At 46.7% G+C, this 15158-nt stretch overlaps 6 protein-coding genes across 6 annotated transcripts; all 6 read right to left on the bottom strand.

Moving 5' to 3' along the window:
• Positions 1-1045: 1045 nt before the first annotated feature.
• Positions 1046-2756, bottom strand: N7516_007598 (sugar porter family MFS transporter; the record flags this gene model as incomplete). The annotated part of the gene is made up of 3 exons (XM_057220318.1): positions 1046-1730; positions 1784-2520; positions 2574-2756. The coding sequence occupies 3 exons, from the start codon at positions 2754-2756 to the stop codon at positions 1046-1048; spliced, it is 1605 nt and encodes a 534-aa protein (XP_057074409.1).
• Positions 2757-5583: 2827 nt separating this feature from the next.
• Positions 5584-5986, bottom strand: N7516_007597 (uncharacterized protein; the record flags this gene model as incomplete). Its single annotated transcript, XM_057220317.1, has 2 exons — positions 5584-5649; positions 5711-5986. 2 exons carry the CDS (start codon positions 5984-5986, stop codon positions 5584-5586), a joined length of 342 nt encoding a protein of 113 aa, XP_057074408.1.
• Positions 5987-7250: 1264 nt separating this feature from the next.
• Positions 7251-8054, bottom strand: N7516_007596 (Chitin-binding domain 3; the record flags this gene model as incomplete). The annotated part of the gene is made up of 2 exons (XM_057220316.1): positions 7251-7895; positions 7953-8054. 2 exons carry the CDS (start codon positions 8052-8054, stop codon positions 7251-7253), a joined length of 747 nt encoding a protein of 248 aa, XP_057074407.1.
• A 1370-nt stretch (positions 8055-9424) lies between these two features.
• Positions 9425-10717, bottom strand: N7516_007595 (uncharacterized protein; the record flags this gene model as incomplete). The annotated part of the gene is made up of 1 exon (XM_057220315.1): positions 9425-10717. The coding sequence occupies one exon, from the start codon at positions 10715-10717 to the stop codon at positions 9425-9427; it is 1293 nt and encodes a 430-aa protein (XP_057074406.1).
• A 666-nt stretch (positions 10718-11383) lies between these two features.
• N7516_007594 (uncharacterized protein) lies at positions 11384-13973 on the bottom strand (the record flags this gene model as incomplete). The annotated part of the gene is made up of 19 exons (XM_057220314.1): positions 11384-11565; positions 11622-11700; positions 11758-11905; positions 11964-12092; positions 12142-12219; positions 12273-12474; positions 12538-12562; positions 12617-12649; positions 12703-12731; positions 12782-12816; positions 12866-12944; positions 12995-13109; positions 13159-13230; positions 13282-13374; positions 13459-13487; positions 13553-13625; positions 13693-13752; positions 13801-13834; positions 13888-13973. 19 exons carry the CDS (start codon positions 13971-13973, stop codon positions 11384-11386), a joined length of 1581 nt encoding a protein of 526 aa, XP_057074405.1.
• A 700-nt stretch (positions 13974-14673) lies between these two features.
• Positions 14674-15080, bottom strand: N7516_007593 (uncharacterized protein; the record flags this gene model as incomplete). Its single annotated transcript, XM_057220313.1, has 3 exons — positions 14674-14837; positions 14912-14943; positions 14998-15080. The coding sequence occupies 3 exons, from the start codon at positions 15078-15080 to the stop codon at positions 14674-14676; spliced, it is 279 nt and encodes a 92-aa protein (XP_057074404.1).
• Between the last annotated feature and the right edge of the window lie 78 nt (positions 15081-15158).

Here is a 15158-nt window from a genome sequence, read left to right as displayed (position 1 = left end):
CCAGTTGACAAGCGAGCACTCATTCCGCCACTCAAGGACGTGGCTGGGTAGTGTTGCTAGCGATGCGTCCATGACTCGTCACGGATGGGTTCAATGGCGGATGGGGGATATGTCCCCTATAGCCAGTAAATTTTCACCTAAGCCCGGTCCATCGAAACTGCAAAATAACGGCTAGACGGGGCGCGTGGAGTCTTCAACCTAACGTGCGTGTAGTTGTACGTATTTGGTCTTGGCGGTCCCGGTCCTGAGGCCCCTGCGAGATCAGTCAGCGGAGAATGGAGCTCCGATGGCTTCCGAGGTTTGGCTGGATATTTGTGTTAACAATCAACAATATATACGCCGCACTCGGAGATTGGCTACCAGGAAACATCCAATCAATGAAATACAAGGCACATGTGAAAGTATTTTCCCATTCAATCTGTGTCCTGGAACAAAATAATGTTGGGTTAATACTTGCCAAGACTCTGACATAAGCCGAGAAAAGGCCCGGGCTTGGCAATTGCTTGTTGTCCGGAGATTTTCCGATGTCTCCAGGGCTGACTTGGTGGATGTCAACCATATGGGGAGAGAATAAGAGTACTCACCAGTTACGCCTCTGGTGCTGTTTTGCGTGGCAGACACTCCCACTGATGACTTCACTGTATCCTTTTCAGGATGTGCAATTCGTTTCCGACTTTACTATTACTTCATGTTCCCTAGGGCTATTCCTCAACTAGACAATTCTTTTATTTTTCTACCGAGGGTAACAATTTTCAATATGATGGAGAATATGCCCCAAATGTATGTGGGAATTGTTTGGTACCAAGTATCGTGATAGTTAGCTAAATAGTTGCTTACAAAAATGAAAAGGAAAAGAGCATTAAGAAGCCGTCTGAAGTATATTGATTATGTTACATGCATATTCGTAGATATCGGGGGCAATGTCACATGAAACCGTTAACTCATGGTATAGGCAATAATAGAAGCAAAGCCCGCTGAGACTGGGCTACAAGTACGTAAAAGACAGAGAACAACAGAACCACCATGACAAAGCCAGTCCGATGGACTAGACTTCCTGCTGAGTCACGCTGGGTGCTTGGGGGATCTTCTCGTCCATTCCAATATCGGCAGCAAAGGTGCTGTGAGGCTTCCACTTAGCGGAAGTGCGGGGAGTGGTCTCTTCCATCATCTTGTCAACCTGCTCCAGGGTTAGACCCTTGGTCTCGGGAATGAGGAAGTAGGTGTAGACAAAGGCGCATGTGCACAGAGCGCCCCAGATGAAGAAAACCTTAGCGCCGAGGTCACCCTTGTCGGCATCCGTCATGTAAGGAGTGATGACTGCGATAATGCAGTTCCAGAGCCAGTTGGAGGCGGTGGAAAGGGCCACGCCACGGGAGCGGATGGGCAGAGGGAAGATTTCTCCAATAACGACCCAAGCGCCAGGGCCCCAGCTGCTGGCAAAGAAGGCAATATAAATGCAAATAAAAGCGATCATTGCACTGACGGCCTTGGGGTTGCCGCCGTCGGTGACACCAATAATGGCGACGATGAACTGGCAGACAACCATACCCAAGGCACCCCAAAGGAGCAAAGGACGACGTCCGTATCTCTCGATGGTGTAGAATGAGAGTGGAGTGGAGAACACATTGACAATTGTGGTGATCATGCTGATTAGGAAGGGGTCATCAATTGTGCCAAGTTGTGTGAAGAAGGTGGTGCCGAAGTAGAAAATGAAGTTGACACCAGTCCACCTATGGCTCATTAGTTGCATATTCAATTGCAGTGAGAGGAGAGTGAGACATACTGTTGCATCATCTGCAGCGAGGTACCCAGAATAGTACGACGAAGGTTGCTGTTAGGGTGCCAAAGGCTGCCGCTGAAACAGCTGAACCAGGTGCTAAAGTATCCACCCTGGGGGATTACCATTTGTTCGTACTGGTTGTTGGCGTCGATCTCATTTAGCTCCATCTCGACAAAGTCCGAATCCTCGGGCTGTCCACGGATACGGGCCAGCACAGTGCGAGCCTTATCCTTCTGGCCCTTGCGGATGAAGAATCGAGGGGACTCGGGCAGCATGAACAATCCAAAGGCCAAGATGAGAGCCCAGAGCATCTGGAGGGCAACGGGGATCCGGTACGACCCACTGTCTGTACGGTTCTGGGTACCATAATTCACGCACGAGGCCAGCATCAAACCAATGGTGATACAAAACTGGTAACCCGAGACAATGGCACCACGGACCTTGCGCGGTGCAATCTCAGACATGTATAGAACGATGATAGCGGAGACAAATCCGATACCGAAACCAGAAATGAGACGACCGGCAACGAGAAGTGCAATGCTGCTAGAGGCGGTCTGCAAAACGACACCAACGATAAAAATGGCACAGCCGGCGATGATTGTAATCCGACGACCAAACCAATCAGCTAGATCACCGGCGATGAGAGCACCAAAGAAGGTTCCAGCGGAGAGAATGGAGACGATGAGCGACTTTCGGGAGGACGGGATGACGAATAGCTTCGGATCGGTAGTGGCAGGATCCTAGGTGCGGTTAGTGGGATCCTAGAAACTTGTGGGCAGGTATTGACACTCACAAGACCTTCGAACTGCTGGATGAAGTACTCCATGCCGAGAACACCGTTGATGTAACCAGAGTCATAACCGAAGAAGATACCACCAAAAGCAGCAAAGGCACACATCAAGTAGGCCTTGAATGTTACCGGGGCCTCGACACGCGTGGCGTCGACGGCCCCAGAGGTGACCGCTCCACCAGGCATGGTAGCTAGTCGATGAGGATAGATGTGGGTAAGAAATCCAGAAAGAGACAAAGTGAGATGTCTCAAAAGTAAGAGAATGTAAAGTGAGAGGTGAATGGAAGATGAGGAGAGGAAGGGACTGGGGGTGGGGGGAGGAGAGGATTTATATTTTATGTCAGGTCATCCCCAAACTCCCCCTTCCCCCAATATCCCGGGAAAAAAAGAGAAAAAAAAAGCAAAACTACGAAAAAATAATAATAATATAATCTCATCTAATCCATATTCGGCTTGGTCACTATCGGCCTAAAATATAAAGAACCTAGAAATCGGTTAGAATGACTACTATGTAGCCAAGTCGGCTCTAGAAATTTGACCACACGATAGAAACGGCAAGTATAGAAAACCGGGGAAGTGCCGCATGGTCCCAAGCCATAAAACTGTGAGACAAGGTGATCTGATTGGTTAGAAACCCCATAATTGATCCGCTGATTCTTGTCTCATTACAAGAGAGTCAACGTGAAAAAGATCCCCCCCACTGAAACTAAGTAGGAGGTTGGACGTCTAGAACCAAACAGAGAGCCTCGGGTTGATAAACCACAGATGGCCCACTTTAGGGTCCGCGGGGAAATCAACTCTGATTGGTTGGTTGCCGTGGGACTGTGCACGTGAATACCTTTTTTCTTTTGAAACTCCACAACCCCAGACATATCTTTCTTCCCCATGTTATTCTTATTCCACTAGTACCCCTAGGGGTAATTCTTTTCTTATAGTTTATTTACTAATGGAAAAGACAGCTCATTTATGAGTCTGATGACCTGAAAGGAACGACAGTTCACATTTCAACACCAGACTAAAAACTACCACTCCGTATATTCACACCAATGTCACATTGAGGGCAAGCCATACAAAGCACAGACCTTAACAACGCCACAAAATCCCACTCTCCCCTTTACTCGAAGGGAAAAAAAACCAGTCTTGGCGTAAGGCAAGCTGACTATGGGGTTAGTACGGACAGGATATACAGTAAGAATGATCATAGTAAATTAGTTTCATGACTGCTACCCTTTTACCGAGTGTATGTTGCTAGCCGTGTATGTTGCGTAGTGAAAAAAGCAATAAAAATACGACCAAGACTGTCAAAATGCGAATATGGCTCGCAGTTCGGGCATTGCCGAGCCAACTAGTGGGTTTCTCAGAAACACAAAAATTTCTGATGGCAGAAGTAGTATTTCGAGAGTTTATCCGGTTCTCTCCACGGGAATCCCAGCCAGTTACAGGGGAGGCCCGAACTGCCTGAGCCTTTCAACTCCGTATTCTGTCTTGGCTATATCTTGGCTACCATCTTGGCTATCACGTGGTAGAGTTTTTCCAGTCTGTCCCGTGCCGGACATTGCCACGAAATGAACGAGCGGCATATTGTCGGGATGATTTCGTGCTTGTTGTCTTGGCTACTTTGCGTTGCGACAGTTGCGACAGCGCGCTTGAGTGTGGCATGCTATTCGATGTCGGAAAATGTGACTTCTACTAAACTTCCGAACCTTTCCCCCCACTTTACCTCAATTCTGGAACGGCCAGATACAGCAAATGCTACCCCGTGCCTCATCCACGGGTCTGCGCTCGGCTTACGGAGTACAAATGGACCGATTCATGGGAAACTTGCCATGTGGTCTCGGCTGAAATGGTGGTACAATATGAGGGACCCACATTGGCCATATCCGTGGACTATGGGGATATGGGGACCGAAGTCAGCGGAGCTGAAGGAACTGGGATTCTCCGGCCGAAAAATAAACGAGAAAATGGAGGGAGCCGAGAAAATCATCTCGGATGCCGGTGAACACTTTCTATTAGAACGGAGATTTGTGATTATTTTGAGGGGAAAATATCCATCGATATGGGGACTCGGTAGTTCCCGAAGATATACTTTTGTACTACTCCATACTTATTTGAGAACATGGAGAAGTCTCCGGATCCCCCAGCCTTAGGTTAGCTTTTCTGGGGGAAAATACTACCTCAGGACTTTCCTTCAACGCTGGATCTGATTACCGCTATAGACTTACTATATTATTACTTGCCATTATCAATTTCCGCTTTTGGATTTCAATACATACATGGCCTTTGACTATGATTCGTGACATCTCGTGTTTTTTATATTTTAATAATTTCTCTGGTTTAACTGACACATTCATTTTGACACATCTTTTGAGTACCGTGGATTGGATCTGTACATATTGTCCTACGTTGTACTCCGTACAGCGGTCTCGAGTCCAGGGCCAGAGTTAAACATGGTAAGCACGGTACTTCCTGTGTCGTTGCAAACGAGGAACCGCCGAGTCAATTCTTCATCTCCTCCAAACTCTTCCGGTATCCTGACTTGGGCATGTAGCTGGTTCTTCTTAGTTAATAACCCTAAGCCCTTATTGATATAGCTCAGACTGTGACATACCTCGTGCATCCCGAGAACGTTTGAATAAGGAAATGATTCCGCCACAGACTGCGCCATTTGTTGAAGCTAATAGTCATGATTAGCCCCGAACAAACGATAGTACTGTATAGGGTTATATAGTATTTGCCTGGAATGCGTGTGTCTGTGTCATCTGATGATAAAACAAGCCCTGAAGATATTATTAGCATGGGCCAGTACAATATCCGATATAAATCCAAACTCATCCGAACCCATATGAGAGATATACTGACTGTCGTCGGGTATACTTCCTACCTTCAATCTATCACTTCTCTCTTACTTCTCTCTCACTTCTCTTTCACTTCACCCTCGCTTCTCAATCTCACTTCACTCTCACTTCTATGTCATTTCTTGCCGCGTTTCTGCTGTCGTCAAGCCCGATCCGGCCTATATCTTGCGGAGCGCGCGCTCCAAATCTTCAACCATGGCGAGGCCCGCCCCGGCCTTGTCGCCCTGAACGTTAAGACTGACCTCCGAGGTACTGATAGAGGACCGAGACGAATATGTGACTTACCTCGCACCACTTTGTTGCTGTCTTTGGAACAGAAGGATCCTCCCAGGGGTTCTTCTCCACTACTTGTCCATCCACCAGGTACAGTGGGGCTTCGCCTTGCTGACGTGGTTCAAGATTTCCATCCTTGTAAAGTCGGATAAGGGGTTCAATGTTTATACGTTGCAGTTGACCAAATTCTGTTTTCAGATAGGCCTCGAGTTGTGCCACGCGTTCTAGGGCTTGGACAACGTAAGGGATTGGACACGCAGGACTGAAATCGGGATGTGGGTTTGCCATGATGTAGAGTGGACAGTATGTAGTTGCAAGGAGCTTGGATAGAGATCTGGGCAGGTTATGGGCGTGACTGGGATAGGTTAATAATAAGAAGATCATTGGATACCATTGGCCCCTAGTTCGATTGACCGGGGTAAATGTCTCTCGTAGGCAAGACTAGGTTATTATATGATTATAGGTTTATCGTTATCGATCGGGTCTCGTAGACCGGTATTAGGCTGTTTCGTAGGGTAGCCGTCCCTATTACCTAAATCGACTATCTTCGATGGATCGGTCACCGATTTAGCGTACCGGGGTTTCGTTTAAGGTCTCGGGGACTAGGGTCTCGGGGACTAGGGTCTCGGGGACTATTATTGTTACTATATAGTAAGAACCGACTATTATATAGGGTAGTCGCCCCCGTATTCCGTATCGGACGTTGTTAACAATCGGAATATATTCTTCTCCGGAAGATTTATCCTATCTAGCTTCAAAAACGAAGTAGGTCTAGGGCGAGACTTTAGAAGAAAGGTAGCTTTTATATAGGGTTGCCGTCCCTATATTCCGAGTCGGACAGCGTTAATAGTCGGATAGCGTTAACAACTAGAAGTATTATGGTTTTCGTCGGAAGGTTTACTCAGTCTAGACCGGCTTCTGAACGGAAGAAAAATCTCGAAGAATCTCTTGAGCTAGTCTTATAAGAATAGAAGTAGGTCTAGGAAAGAAACTTTAGACTGAAAATTGTAAAGGTAAAGCTAAACGGAGCTTTTGCCGGCGGGGGTTTCGGTTCGAAGGCTTGAAGGTAAAAGCTTTGGGAAAAAGTGTTTTGTCTAATTCGTAAGGCTTGCTTGCTAGTAGTCCGTCTAGTAAGGAAAAGAAAGGTGAAAAAGGTGAAAAAGGCGAAAAAAAATTTGATGAGATCTCGGAGAACCGGCGGTTTCGGCGTATACCGGGGGTGCCGGGGGTAGCGGGCCTCGGGGGCCGCTACCCCGGCTAGAGGGTCTTAATAAAACATTGCTCGGAGGAAATCGAGCAAAGGACTCATAACCTAATAGAGAATCTACGTGGTTGAGATCGGAGAAATAACACTGTAGGATTCTCTGCTTGCGGTTGGACGAAGAGGAGAAGGAGAGAAGGAGAGAAAGAGAGACTATCTACTGCACAAAGAGGATCTGTCCCAAGTGGGGCCCTGGGCCTCAGGCACTCAGGCACATTCTTAACCTTGCCTCGTCAAGATTCGTTCCTCTCTGCTATAAATACTTAAGGCACCAGGTAATCGGGAATCCCCTTACTGGATAGCAATGTCAGAACAGGAGAGATAGATCTGACCAGTTTGGAAAGAGTTCCACTTCCAGGAGAGCAAAGTGTGGTTCGAGACGTAGTCTGGAAGCTTGATCTTCTTGGAGACAGTGTAACCACCGGCGATTGTTGTCTTGCAGGAGTTAAGCTCAGCATTGTCGACACCTTTACATTTGGTATCATCGAAGCCGTTGCAGGTGAACCAGTCATTGCGGTGACAAGCTTCGCCCTCACCACAATCAGCACTGTAGTCGCAGGTCTGTCCATCGACCCCGGTGCATTTAAGAAGACCTTTGTCAAAGCAGGCCTCGGCTGCCTGCTTCTCCTTTTCGGTTGGCAAGTAATCCGGGTCCAGGAATTTGTCCACGATAGATTGATCTTGGCAAATACGGTAGGTAAACATGCCTCCGTGATCACCGTTGTGGTCAACACACCACACGACGTCAATTACATCGCCGGCTGAGTATGTCTTGACCACTTTCTTGCCCCAGTCGCTGCCGGGCTGGTTGTAATCGACGCTCACACGGGCATTGTATCCGCAGGGTCCGCTGCGGCCGACTGGGGCTACGTCGAGATCGGGCCAAGAGGAAACGGGCTCGAGAATGGTGCACTCGGGACATGTGTCAGTTCCAGCCTAAACATTGTCAGTCAAAGGAACCTCTTTAATGCTCAGTTTATCCAAAAGTCTAACCTCAAATCCGAGCTTGGTTCGGCTGTCCGGGGTGACAAGGTAGCCATGTCCAGCAACAATGGTAGACAATGAGCCCAGAAGCACAACTGCGGCAGACTTCATGATGTTGAAGGAAGATGTAGTTTGTTTGAAGGAAAGTGGATGATTGGAATCGGATACAGACCAGACCAAGTGTTGGTTGGGGTGATGTCCTTTTATATTCGCATAACTCGCTGTTTTGTACTTCACCTATGTCGGGGCTGGGTTATTGCTGTACAAGATCTGAGCTTACATTTCTACAGGGTGCGGACAACAAGACCAATCATGACGACTTGTTTTATTGAATAGAGCACTCCGTGAACAGTCCAACTCAGCTAGGGCTTTGTGATGATCAGCGTTGACGATGCCAAGTGTAGAATGTGTGACCTGGGTTATTAAAGACACGATTGAATGATTGGATTATCCATCACGGTGAAATCTGATATTGCTCTCAAGTCCTCGCAACGCCTCTGAGGAAATTCCGGGCTTGGCAGTCGGTTGGCTGAAGGATGCGACGCCCGATATATTTCCGCCAATTAACAACTTTCAGGGCCAAAGGATTAGATCGAAGTGCACAAATACAACTTGTATAATTTTGGAAACGTCTTTATGAGTACCAATTCCTCTACATCACACGGGATAGTCGCTTTTCCCTCGAATTTTGCTGCACTGCGGCTTGGTTTTGGAATTGCCCTTTTTGTTCCTATACCACACACTTCATTTAACTGAAACCCTTAGCTTGGCCCTGGGAATGGTGGCTGCGGGGTATTTCAACCTCTCCAACCTTTTTTACGCCATGGCGCTCGAAAGAAAAAAGATCGCCGGTGCATCTCGGCTTTACAGGGGTTTCCCGACTATTGCCCGACGACTCATTGTTGTGTGCGCTTTTGGTAATTTCGATGCTGTACCCCTGATTGCATGCTGCAAATGTGCCCCGGAAAGTATATAGCATAAATATTATGTTCGAGTCTACAAAAAGGCTCCGAAGAGACAAGCTTCCAGGACTACCTAATATAGTTAGTCCTAAAGGGGGGTATTAGGGCGATCACATAATTAGATAGCTTCTTCTTCTCTATTCCCTTTTCTCTCCAGAGTCAATATTACAACCTTTGGGTTAACAATCTTCCTACGTAGCCTTCTCCTTCACTGACAAATTTTGGCAACACAGTCAAATCAAACCATAAATCCCAATAACTTAAACCAAATACAAGGAATTTTAAAAGAAAGGTTTCTAGTAACCATGACCATCCCATAAGGAGCGAACGATAGATTATTTATGTTTCGAATATAGAAGGCTAAAGCGATCGCCACTGTAACATTGGTCCTAGGGCAGGGGACGTTCTTTCTTTGCAGGTGGATTTCCCTCGCTGCAGATGATCACGGATCACGAGGACTACGAGGCTACTAGCCAGATCATAGCGGTACGAATAAGGATCCACAGTGCTTTGTTGTAATCATATCCTTCGAATCTTCTCGTACTCAGGCAAAGCCCAATTGACCATCCATTCACATTCGAGGATCTGCTTCGCAGAAGAGCGATTCTCAGGCCTGAATTTAAGCATTGACTTCAGCATCTTAAAAATAGCATCCCTCTCGGGTGGTTCAATGCGCAGCATCCCTTTCCTCTGTCGAGGCTCCTGCATATCTTGTTCGAATCTGTCCTCCCACGACCGGTAAGGGACCCGATTGATCGGCTTCCCATCTTCCGTGAATCTACTATGTCGCCCCTCCCATTTGTGCCACCATTCCGGGGGCAGCATACCAAGTGCATCGACTTGCTCGCAAGTAATGCTATCTTCGGTCGCAAACATGTCGTCAAAAAGTGAGTTCTGACCTATGATGTTATATAGAGAGCATCCGAGGGACCAGATGTCTGATGGGAATGACATAGGCTTATGTGGCTCGAACCGGACCTCTGGTGGTCGAGAAACAAGCGGAGTGTGGGACTCAAACCTCTGTTGCTTGGTCGGGGAGAAGGCCTCACCGAAATCGCCGAGAAGAATTTTGGCTTCTAGGAGTTTGAGTTTGTCACTTGCCTCACCAAGCCAGATTGGTAAAAGGGCCCGTGATGGGATATTCGATGGGAGCGGTTGCCCATCAAAACGTCTTATTGCTTCGAATTCCGGTTCTCCGTACTTTTTGTACAATTCCTCCACAGAAAGTTGGCTTAGGTCAAATGACAACTGGAGGAGAACATTTCCAGCATGAAGGTCTCCGTGAACGAATCCCTGGGAGTGAACGTACTCAACTGCAAGGACTAGCTGTGCCGCCAAGGCCCGAGCAACCTCCAATTGGAAAAGGCGGTTATATGAGGCATCTTTTGCCTCGGAGAGACTCATCCTTGCCGGGGTTGACACGTAACAGGGGTGCGTACCATTCGATCCTTGAATCTCGAATCTGTCTAGTACCGATGGTATCAGTCTCTTTCCTAAGCTAGTGCTTGAGCTTTGTTGCGAGTTGGAAAGTTCTGAAAGGACGCTGAATTCAAGCGGGTTCGAATCCGCGGTACACACTTTGATGGCGACATATTTGCCATCTTTTTGATCTCGAACCAGCCAGATCGTCGAGTACGTGCCGTGACCAAGTTTTTGAACCACTTGATAGCGATTGTGAATATGATCACCGATTGCCATGGAGTGATAACCTCCCACGCGATAGCTTTCCAGATTTTCCACTCCTTCGATGGGCTCATAAACATGATGCGAGGAATGATCACCCTTGGGAGAGTGAGACATAAGAGCAGCCATGTAGAAAAAGCCGCGAATTTGATTTTGGTAATTCTGAGTTTTTCTGGAAGTGGAACGAAGACGAGAAAGCAATAAACACGTCTGGGAAGGCCGAAATGGAGGTGAGATCAAATTCATCATGGTACAGCTAGCTCTGAAGCTGAATTCCACTCATGTTAAAACAATCGTTACAAGGTTGGGACACAAGCCTATCTCAGCTGCTCCTCCGCGCGTAGATAGTTAACAGGTTCATGTTCGAGGTTGCCCGAAGACACGTACGGCAGACAATTTAGGCCAAATCAAATTTGACAATGGGGTTTCTGCCATGCAGAAACTTAGTAATCGCCGCTATTAAAACCATACAATACTATTCTATCAACTTTATTCGACTTAGTTTTACCTAAAGGCTACTTATCCTGAATACTGTATAAAGGTATAGTCTTTACTTAGGTATTGTATATACGCCCCGTACGACTAAAGAGGGTATTGTTTTGCTAAGCGAAGCGAAGTAAATAATAGAATTTTTGAATTTACCCCGGAACTTAGATTTGAGATCTGGCTTCTGATTGGTCGAGAAACTCGGTACCTTAATACCTTATACAATACGTAACGCCTCTCTTAACTAACTAGTTAGGTGAGTAATTGATATTGATAGTGCAAGGCTCTCATCATACCACTACTAGGCAGCTAGCCTCGACCGGCAAGCTCCTTTTCATGCATGCTAGACTCGAGCTCCTCTCTCGTAGGCACGGTATCCAGTGCGTCGATAGAGATGTCAACACGAGGACCGGTGAAATTCTTTCTCCCGTCAACAAACCACTGGAACACGGAGATGATGATAATAACGGCAAATGCTGCAATGCAGTAATCTAGATAGGTACGTTAGTGGACAAACTGTCATAGATAACCCCACAGGTAAACTCACTCATACTGCTTCCCGTGACCGTGCTTGAGGGAGGGAAGACGAATAGGACGGTAGTCAAGGCGATATATGACAAAGCAACCTATTTATGATCAGAGATGTCCCACTTTATTCAAATTCGCTCATGACACCAACATACCAGATCGACAAACCACCCAAGTGTAGTGGGCAATTTCCATTTCCTTTCGGGGAGCGATCTGCGTCCCTGGAGACAGTTGATGGCAATGGGTATTCCATAGGACAGATCAAGAGCCACAACGGAGGCAGAGATAATTGCGTTGAAAGCACTAATTTCTGTTAGTTACCATTACCATTTGCGTTATCGCCATATGTGGTGATAATTACCTTGAAGATCCCAGGAAGATACATCCGAACGCGATCACGACAACAACAGTAAGAATAAGTGCATTGAGGGGCAATTTGAGTGTTGGGTGGACTTTTGCAAAGAACCGAGAGGCAGGAAGACCCCCATCTCTGTGAAGAGTTATTATATGCGTTGAAATCTAGAAAAAAGATCAAATACCTTGCAAAAGCAAAGATCATTCGGCTACTAGTGGTCATGACGCTGATTATAGCAAAGACCAAGCAGACCAGGGGTAACCTAGAACCTGGCGTCAGAGTGGAAGCACAATGGGGGAAAGTTTCACCACGTACATCAAAAGGCAGATACCTCCCACGTTGCTTTTAGTCGCATCGACCAGGATTTGTAGAAGTGGACCGGCTGCGGAGGTTGTCACTGTTTCCATGTTTCCTGCGACGAAGAGGAGGACTATCAAGAAGATAGAACCGGTGAACACACCAATGCCCACGCAGGTAACCATAATTTTCGGACCCTCGATGTCAGCGTTGGGCACCTCTAAAAAGTAATGTGTCAGTTCCTTTCTTTCTCTATCTTCTCAGACCTAGGGTAATACTTTACCTTCGATCATGTGTGCCACCGCATCCTAGATAAAGTCAGTTGGTTTGGTTTTGGTAATGCAATGACGATGATGACTTACGAAGGCAGTAACGCCAAGCCCGCCTTGAAGCAACTAGAATATCTATCAGTATCATTCCAGTATTATAGTGAGTGCAGTAAACGTACACCTAGAAGCCATGCAACTCCATCGGGCCCTGAGTTCAATTAGTGAAATCCTCATAATGGAGTTATCGGGGAGCCGTACAGCCTGTTGTATTGACAAAGTCACAGAACACGGAGCTGTGGGTGTCAGTTCTCCGCCATAACTTTGTACTGCTAGAGGTCATACTAAGCGGAGTTATAGTTGGGAGCAGCGCATGCGAGACACGTAATTGACACAATCACAAAACCCCCAATCGACCACATAACTGGATATGGTTAGAGATGGACCAAGCCAAAGTGGACGAGGGCAACGCACAAGCACCGCGGTAAATGACCGGCAAAATGGAGTTCATGAAAGCATTGATGGTGAAGGAGCCAATGGTCAATCCAATGTATATGAGAAATTGATGCCAGCGTTGCGGGACATAGCTCTGTATATTACGTTAGTACTGCGGTAAGAGTACGGGTTGGATTTCGGACCTCGTGAAGAACGGAAATGATGCCAACAATAAGCTGGCTAGAAAGAAGGGAGTTCGTGGCTACGAGGGCAACCTAGTCGTATGTGTTAGTTTAAGCACCGCATTGAATGATTGCCTTGCCTACCCAGCCTGCCACATTGATCCAGCCAGTAATCCATGATAAAATTGGTACTGTACTTGGCCACGCGACTTTCGATTCGTCAGTATGACCTGTGACCTGGTATCAGAGAGCAACGTACTAGCTGGCGTCAAAGTTAGCATTGGTTCAAGCCGTATAAATTTTGTAGATACGGAGACTTACCTGCAACCCAATGATACTGTCCACCGGCTCTGCGAAAAGAAAAAAGGAAGTCAGTCTGGTTGTATATATCGAAAGGAACTATGTCAGAGCTTACGTCGGATATGCTGAGAGAAATTCAGCCAGCGAACATGCGATACAAAGATTACAGAATCCTGCAGTGACCAGTCCTGGAATTTTCGTGTTAACGCCGTCTCAGAAAACAAATGTCTTCGAGATAAGCCCACCCCAAATTACACTTGTGCTTCCACCAGATGTAAGACTGATCGACAAACTGGCCGAAAGCGCAGTCCACGACTAGCCTAGTTAGCTAAATAACCCGGTCGCAATCCATGTCTAACGTACATTAAGAACCGCAAAGGCCAAACCAAGCATTGACCTAGAAAATTTCGTCAGCTGCAAGTCTTGCATATGCTGGCGCATTTCTCTTACCATGTCGAATGACTACGTTGGAGTTCTGGCCGATGGCCCATGGCGGCCAACCGGGCATCATCGCCTTGGAGTGGAGCGTCCTTCATAGTGGGATCAGGAGTCAAGGACGCAGAGAATATTTACAAATCCAAGAGTTGGGGAGATCATCAATCTAAGTATGTCTCCTATTCAAACGTATCAGGAAGGCATTGCCAGACGAGTTCTCTTTGTGGTTAAGCTCCGATAGAGGGCTATTCCATATGCGGGGAAGCTGTGGAACACTTATCTCAGAGGCTTGAGACGCTTATCACAAGTGTTTAGTTAAAGCGCTAGCTAGCTTGTCGCATGGACTTGCCCAACATCGTATAGTCTTACTAACACCAACTAAATAAATGGGAAAGGGGGCCCTTTAATTACATTCAATAGAGCGATATTAATGAATCATAGTGTAGAATGCACGTATTTCCCACTTCTTTTCATAGCCAGAGAGTGAAATGTTCAACCGAGAGTCGCCAAAGCTCTACATCGATACATTGTACGTGGAAAGATACGACATACAACGTACATTTTTGAAAACAATATTTGGCGAGTATAATATTGTTTTAAATTCAAGCTGATAAAATTTACTGATCATGTCGATACAGCATTAACTCCCCAAGATATGCCTATTCTCAGGGCATATAGTGCCTTGAAATCCATCAAATCCCAAACCCGTCAAACTCCACCCAAACGCGAATCGCAAATCGAGCAGAAAAATCCCATCCTTTACCTCAAGATTACCAGCATCTTGAAATCCAGATCCGATGATCATTGGTTGTAGGCGTCAAGTGCCTGCTGGACATCATGCAGACTGTTTTTGTCCCCGTATGCGTCCATCAACTGTTGGTTTCGCGCCATGCGTTCTTGTTCCTCCAGTATAGACTGTTCTCGCCGCGACTTGACTGCGGTGTAATAGTTGTATGCGCCGAAACCTGCACGTGCCAGAGTCAGTATGGTCCCTCCTAGGACATACAACATATGAAGAATACGCGGCGATTAAACATACCGAGACCAATTGTAGCCGCTAGAGGAAGGAGTCTAAATCAAACGGAGTTAGTTGAATCGACCAAAAAAGGGGGCGGCACAACTTACAGCCGCCCATTCCGAAGCTTGAGGCTGGAGGATGGAGGGTTTCCGTATGACTTGTTCGCACCGGGGAGAGCAAATTGAGACATGGTATATATGTATATATTTGTGTTTTGGAGAGTAGGTATGAAGTGTAGAAGTAAATAAGAGAAGAAGTAAAGTCGATT

This window comes from Penicillium verrucosum, assembly GCF_028828655.1.
Source record: "Penicillium verrucosum strain IBT 35672 chromosome Unknown utg000002l_segment0_segment0, whole genome shotgun sequence".
NCBI lineage: Eukaryota > Fungi > Ascomycota > Eurotiomycetes > Eurotiales > Aspergillaceae > Penicillium > Penicillium verrucosum.
This window is presented reverse-complemented; position numbering and strand designations above follow the sequence as displayed.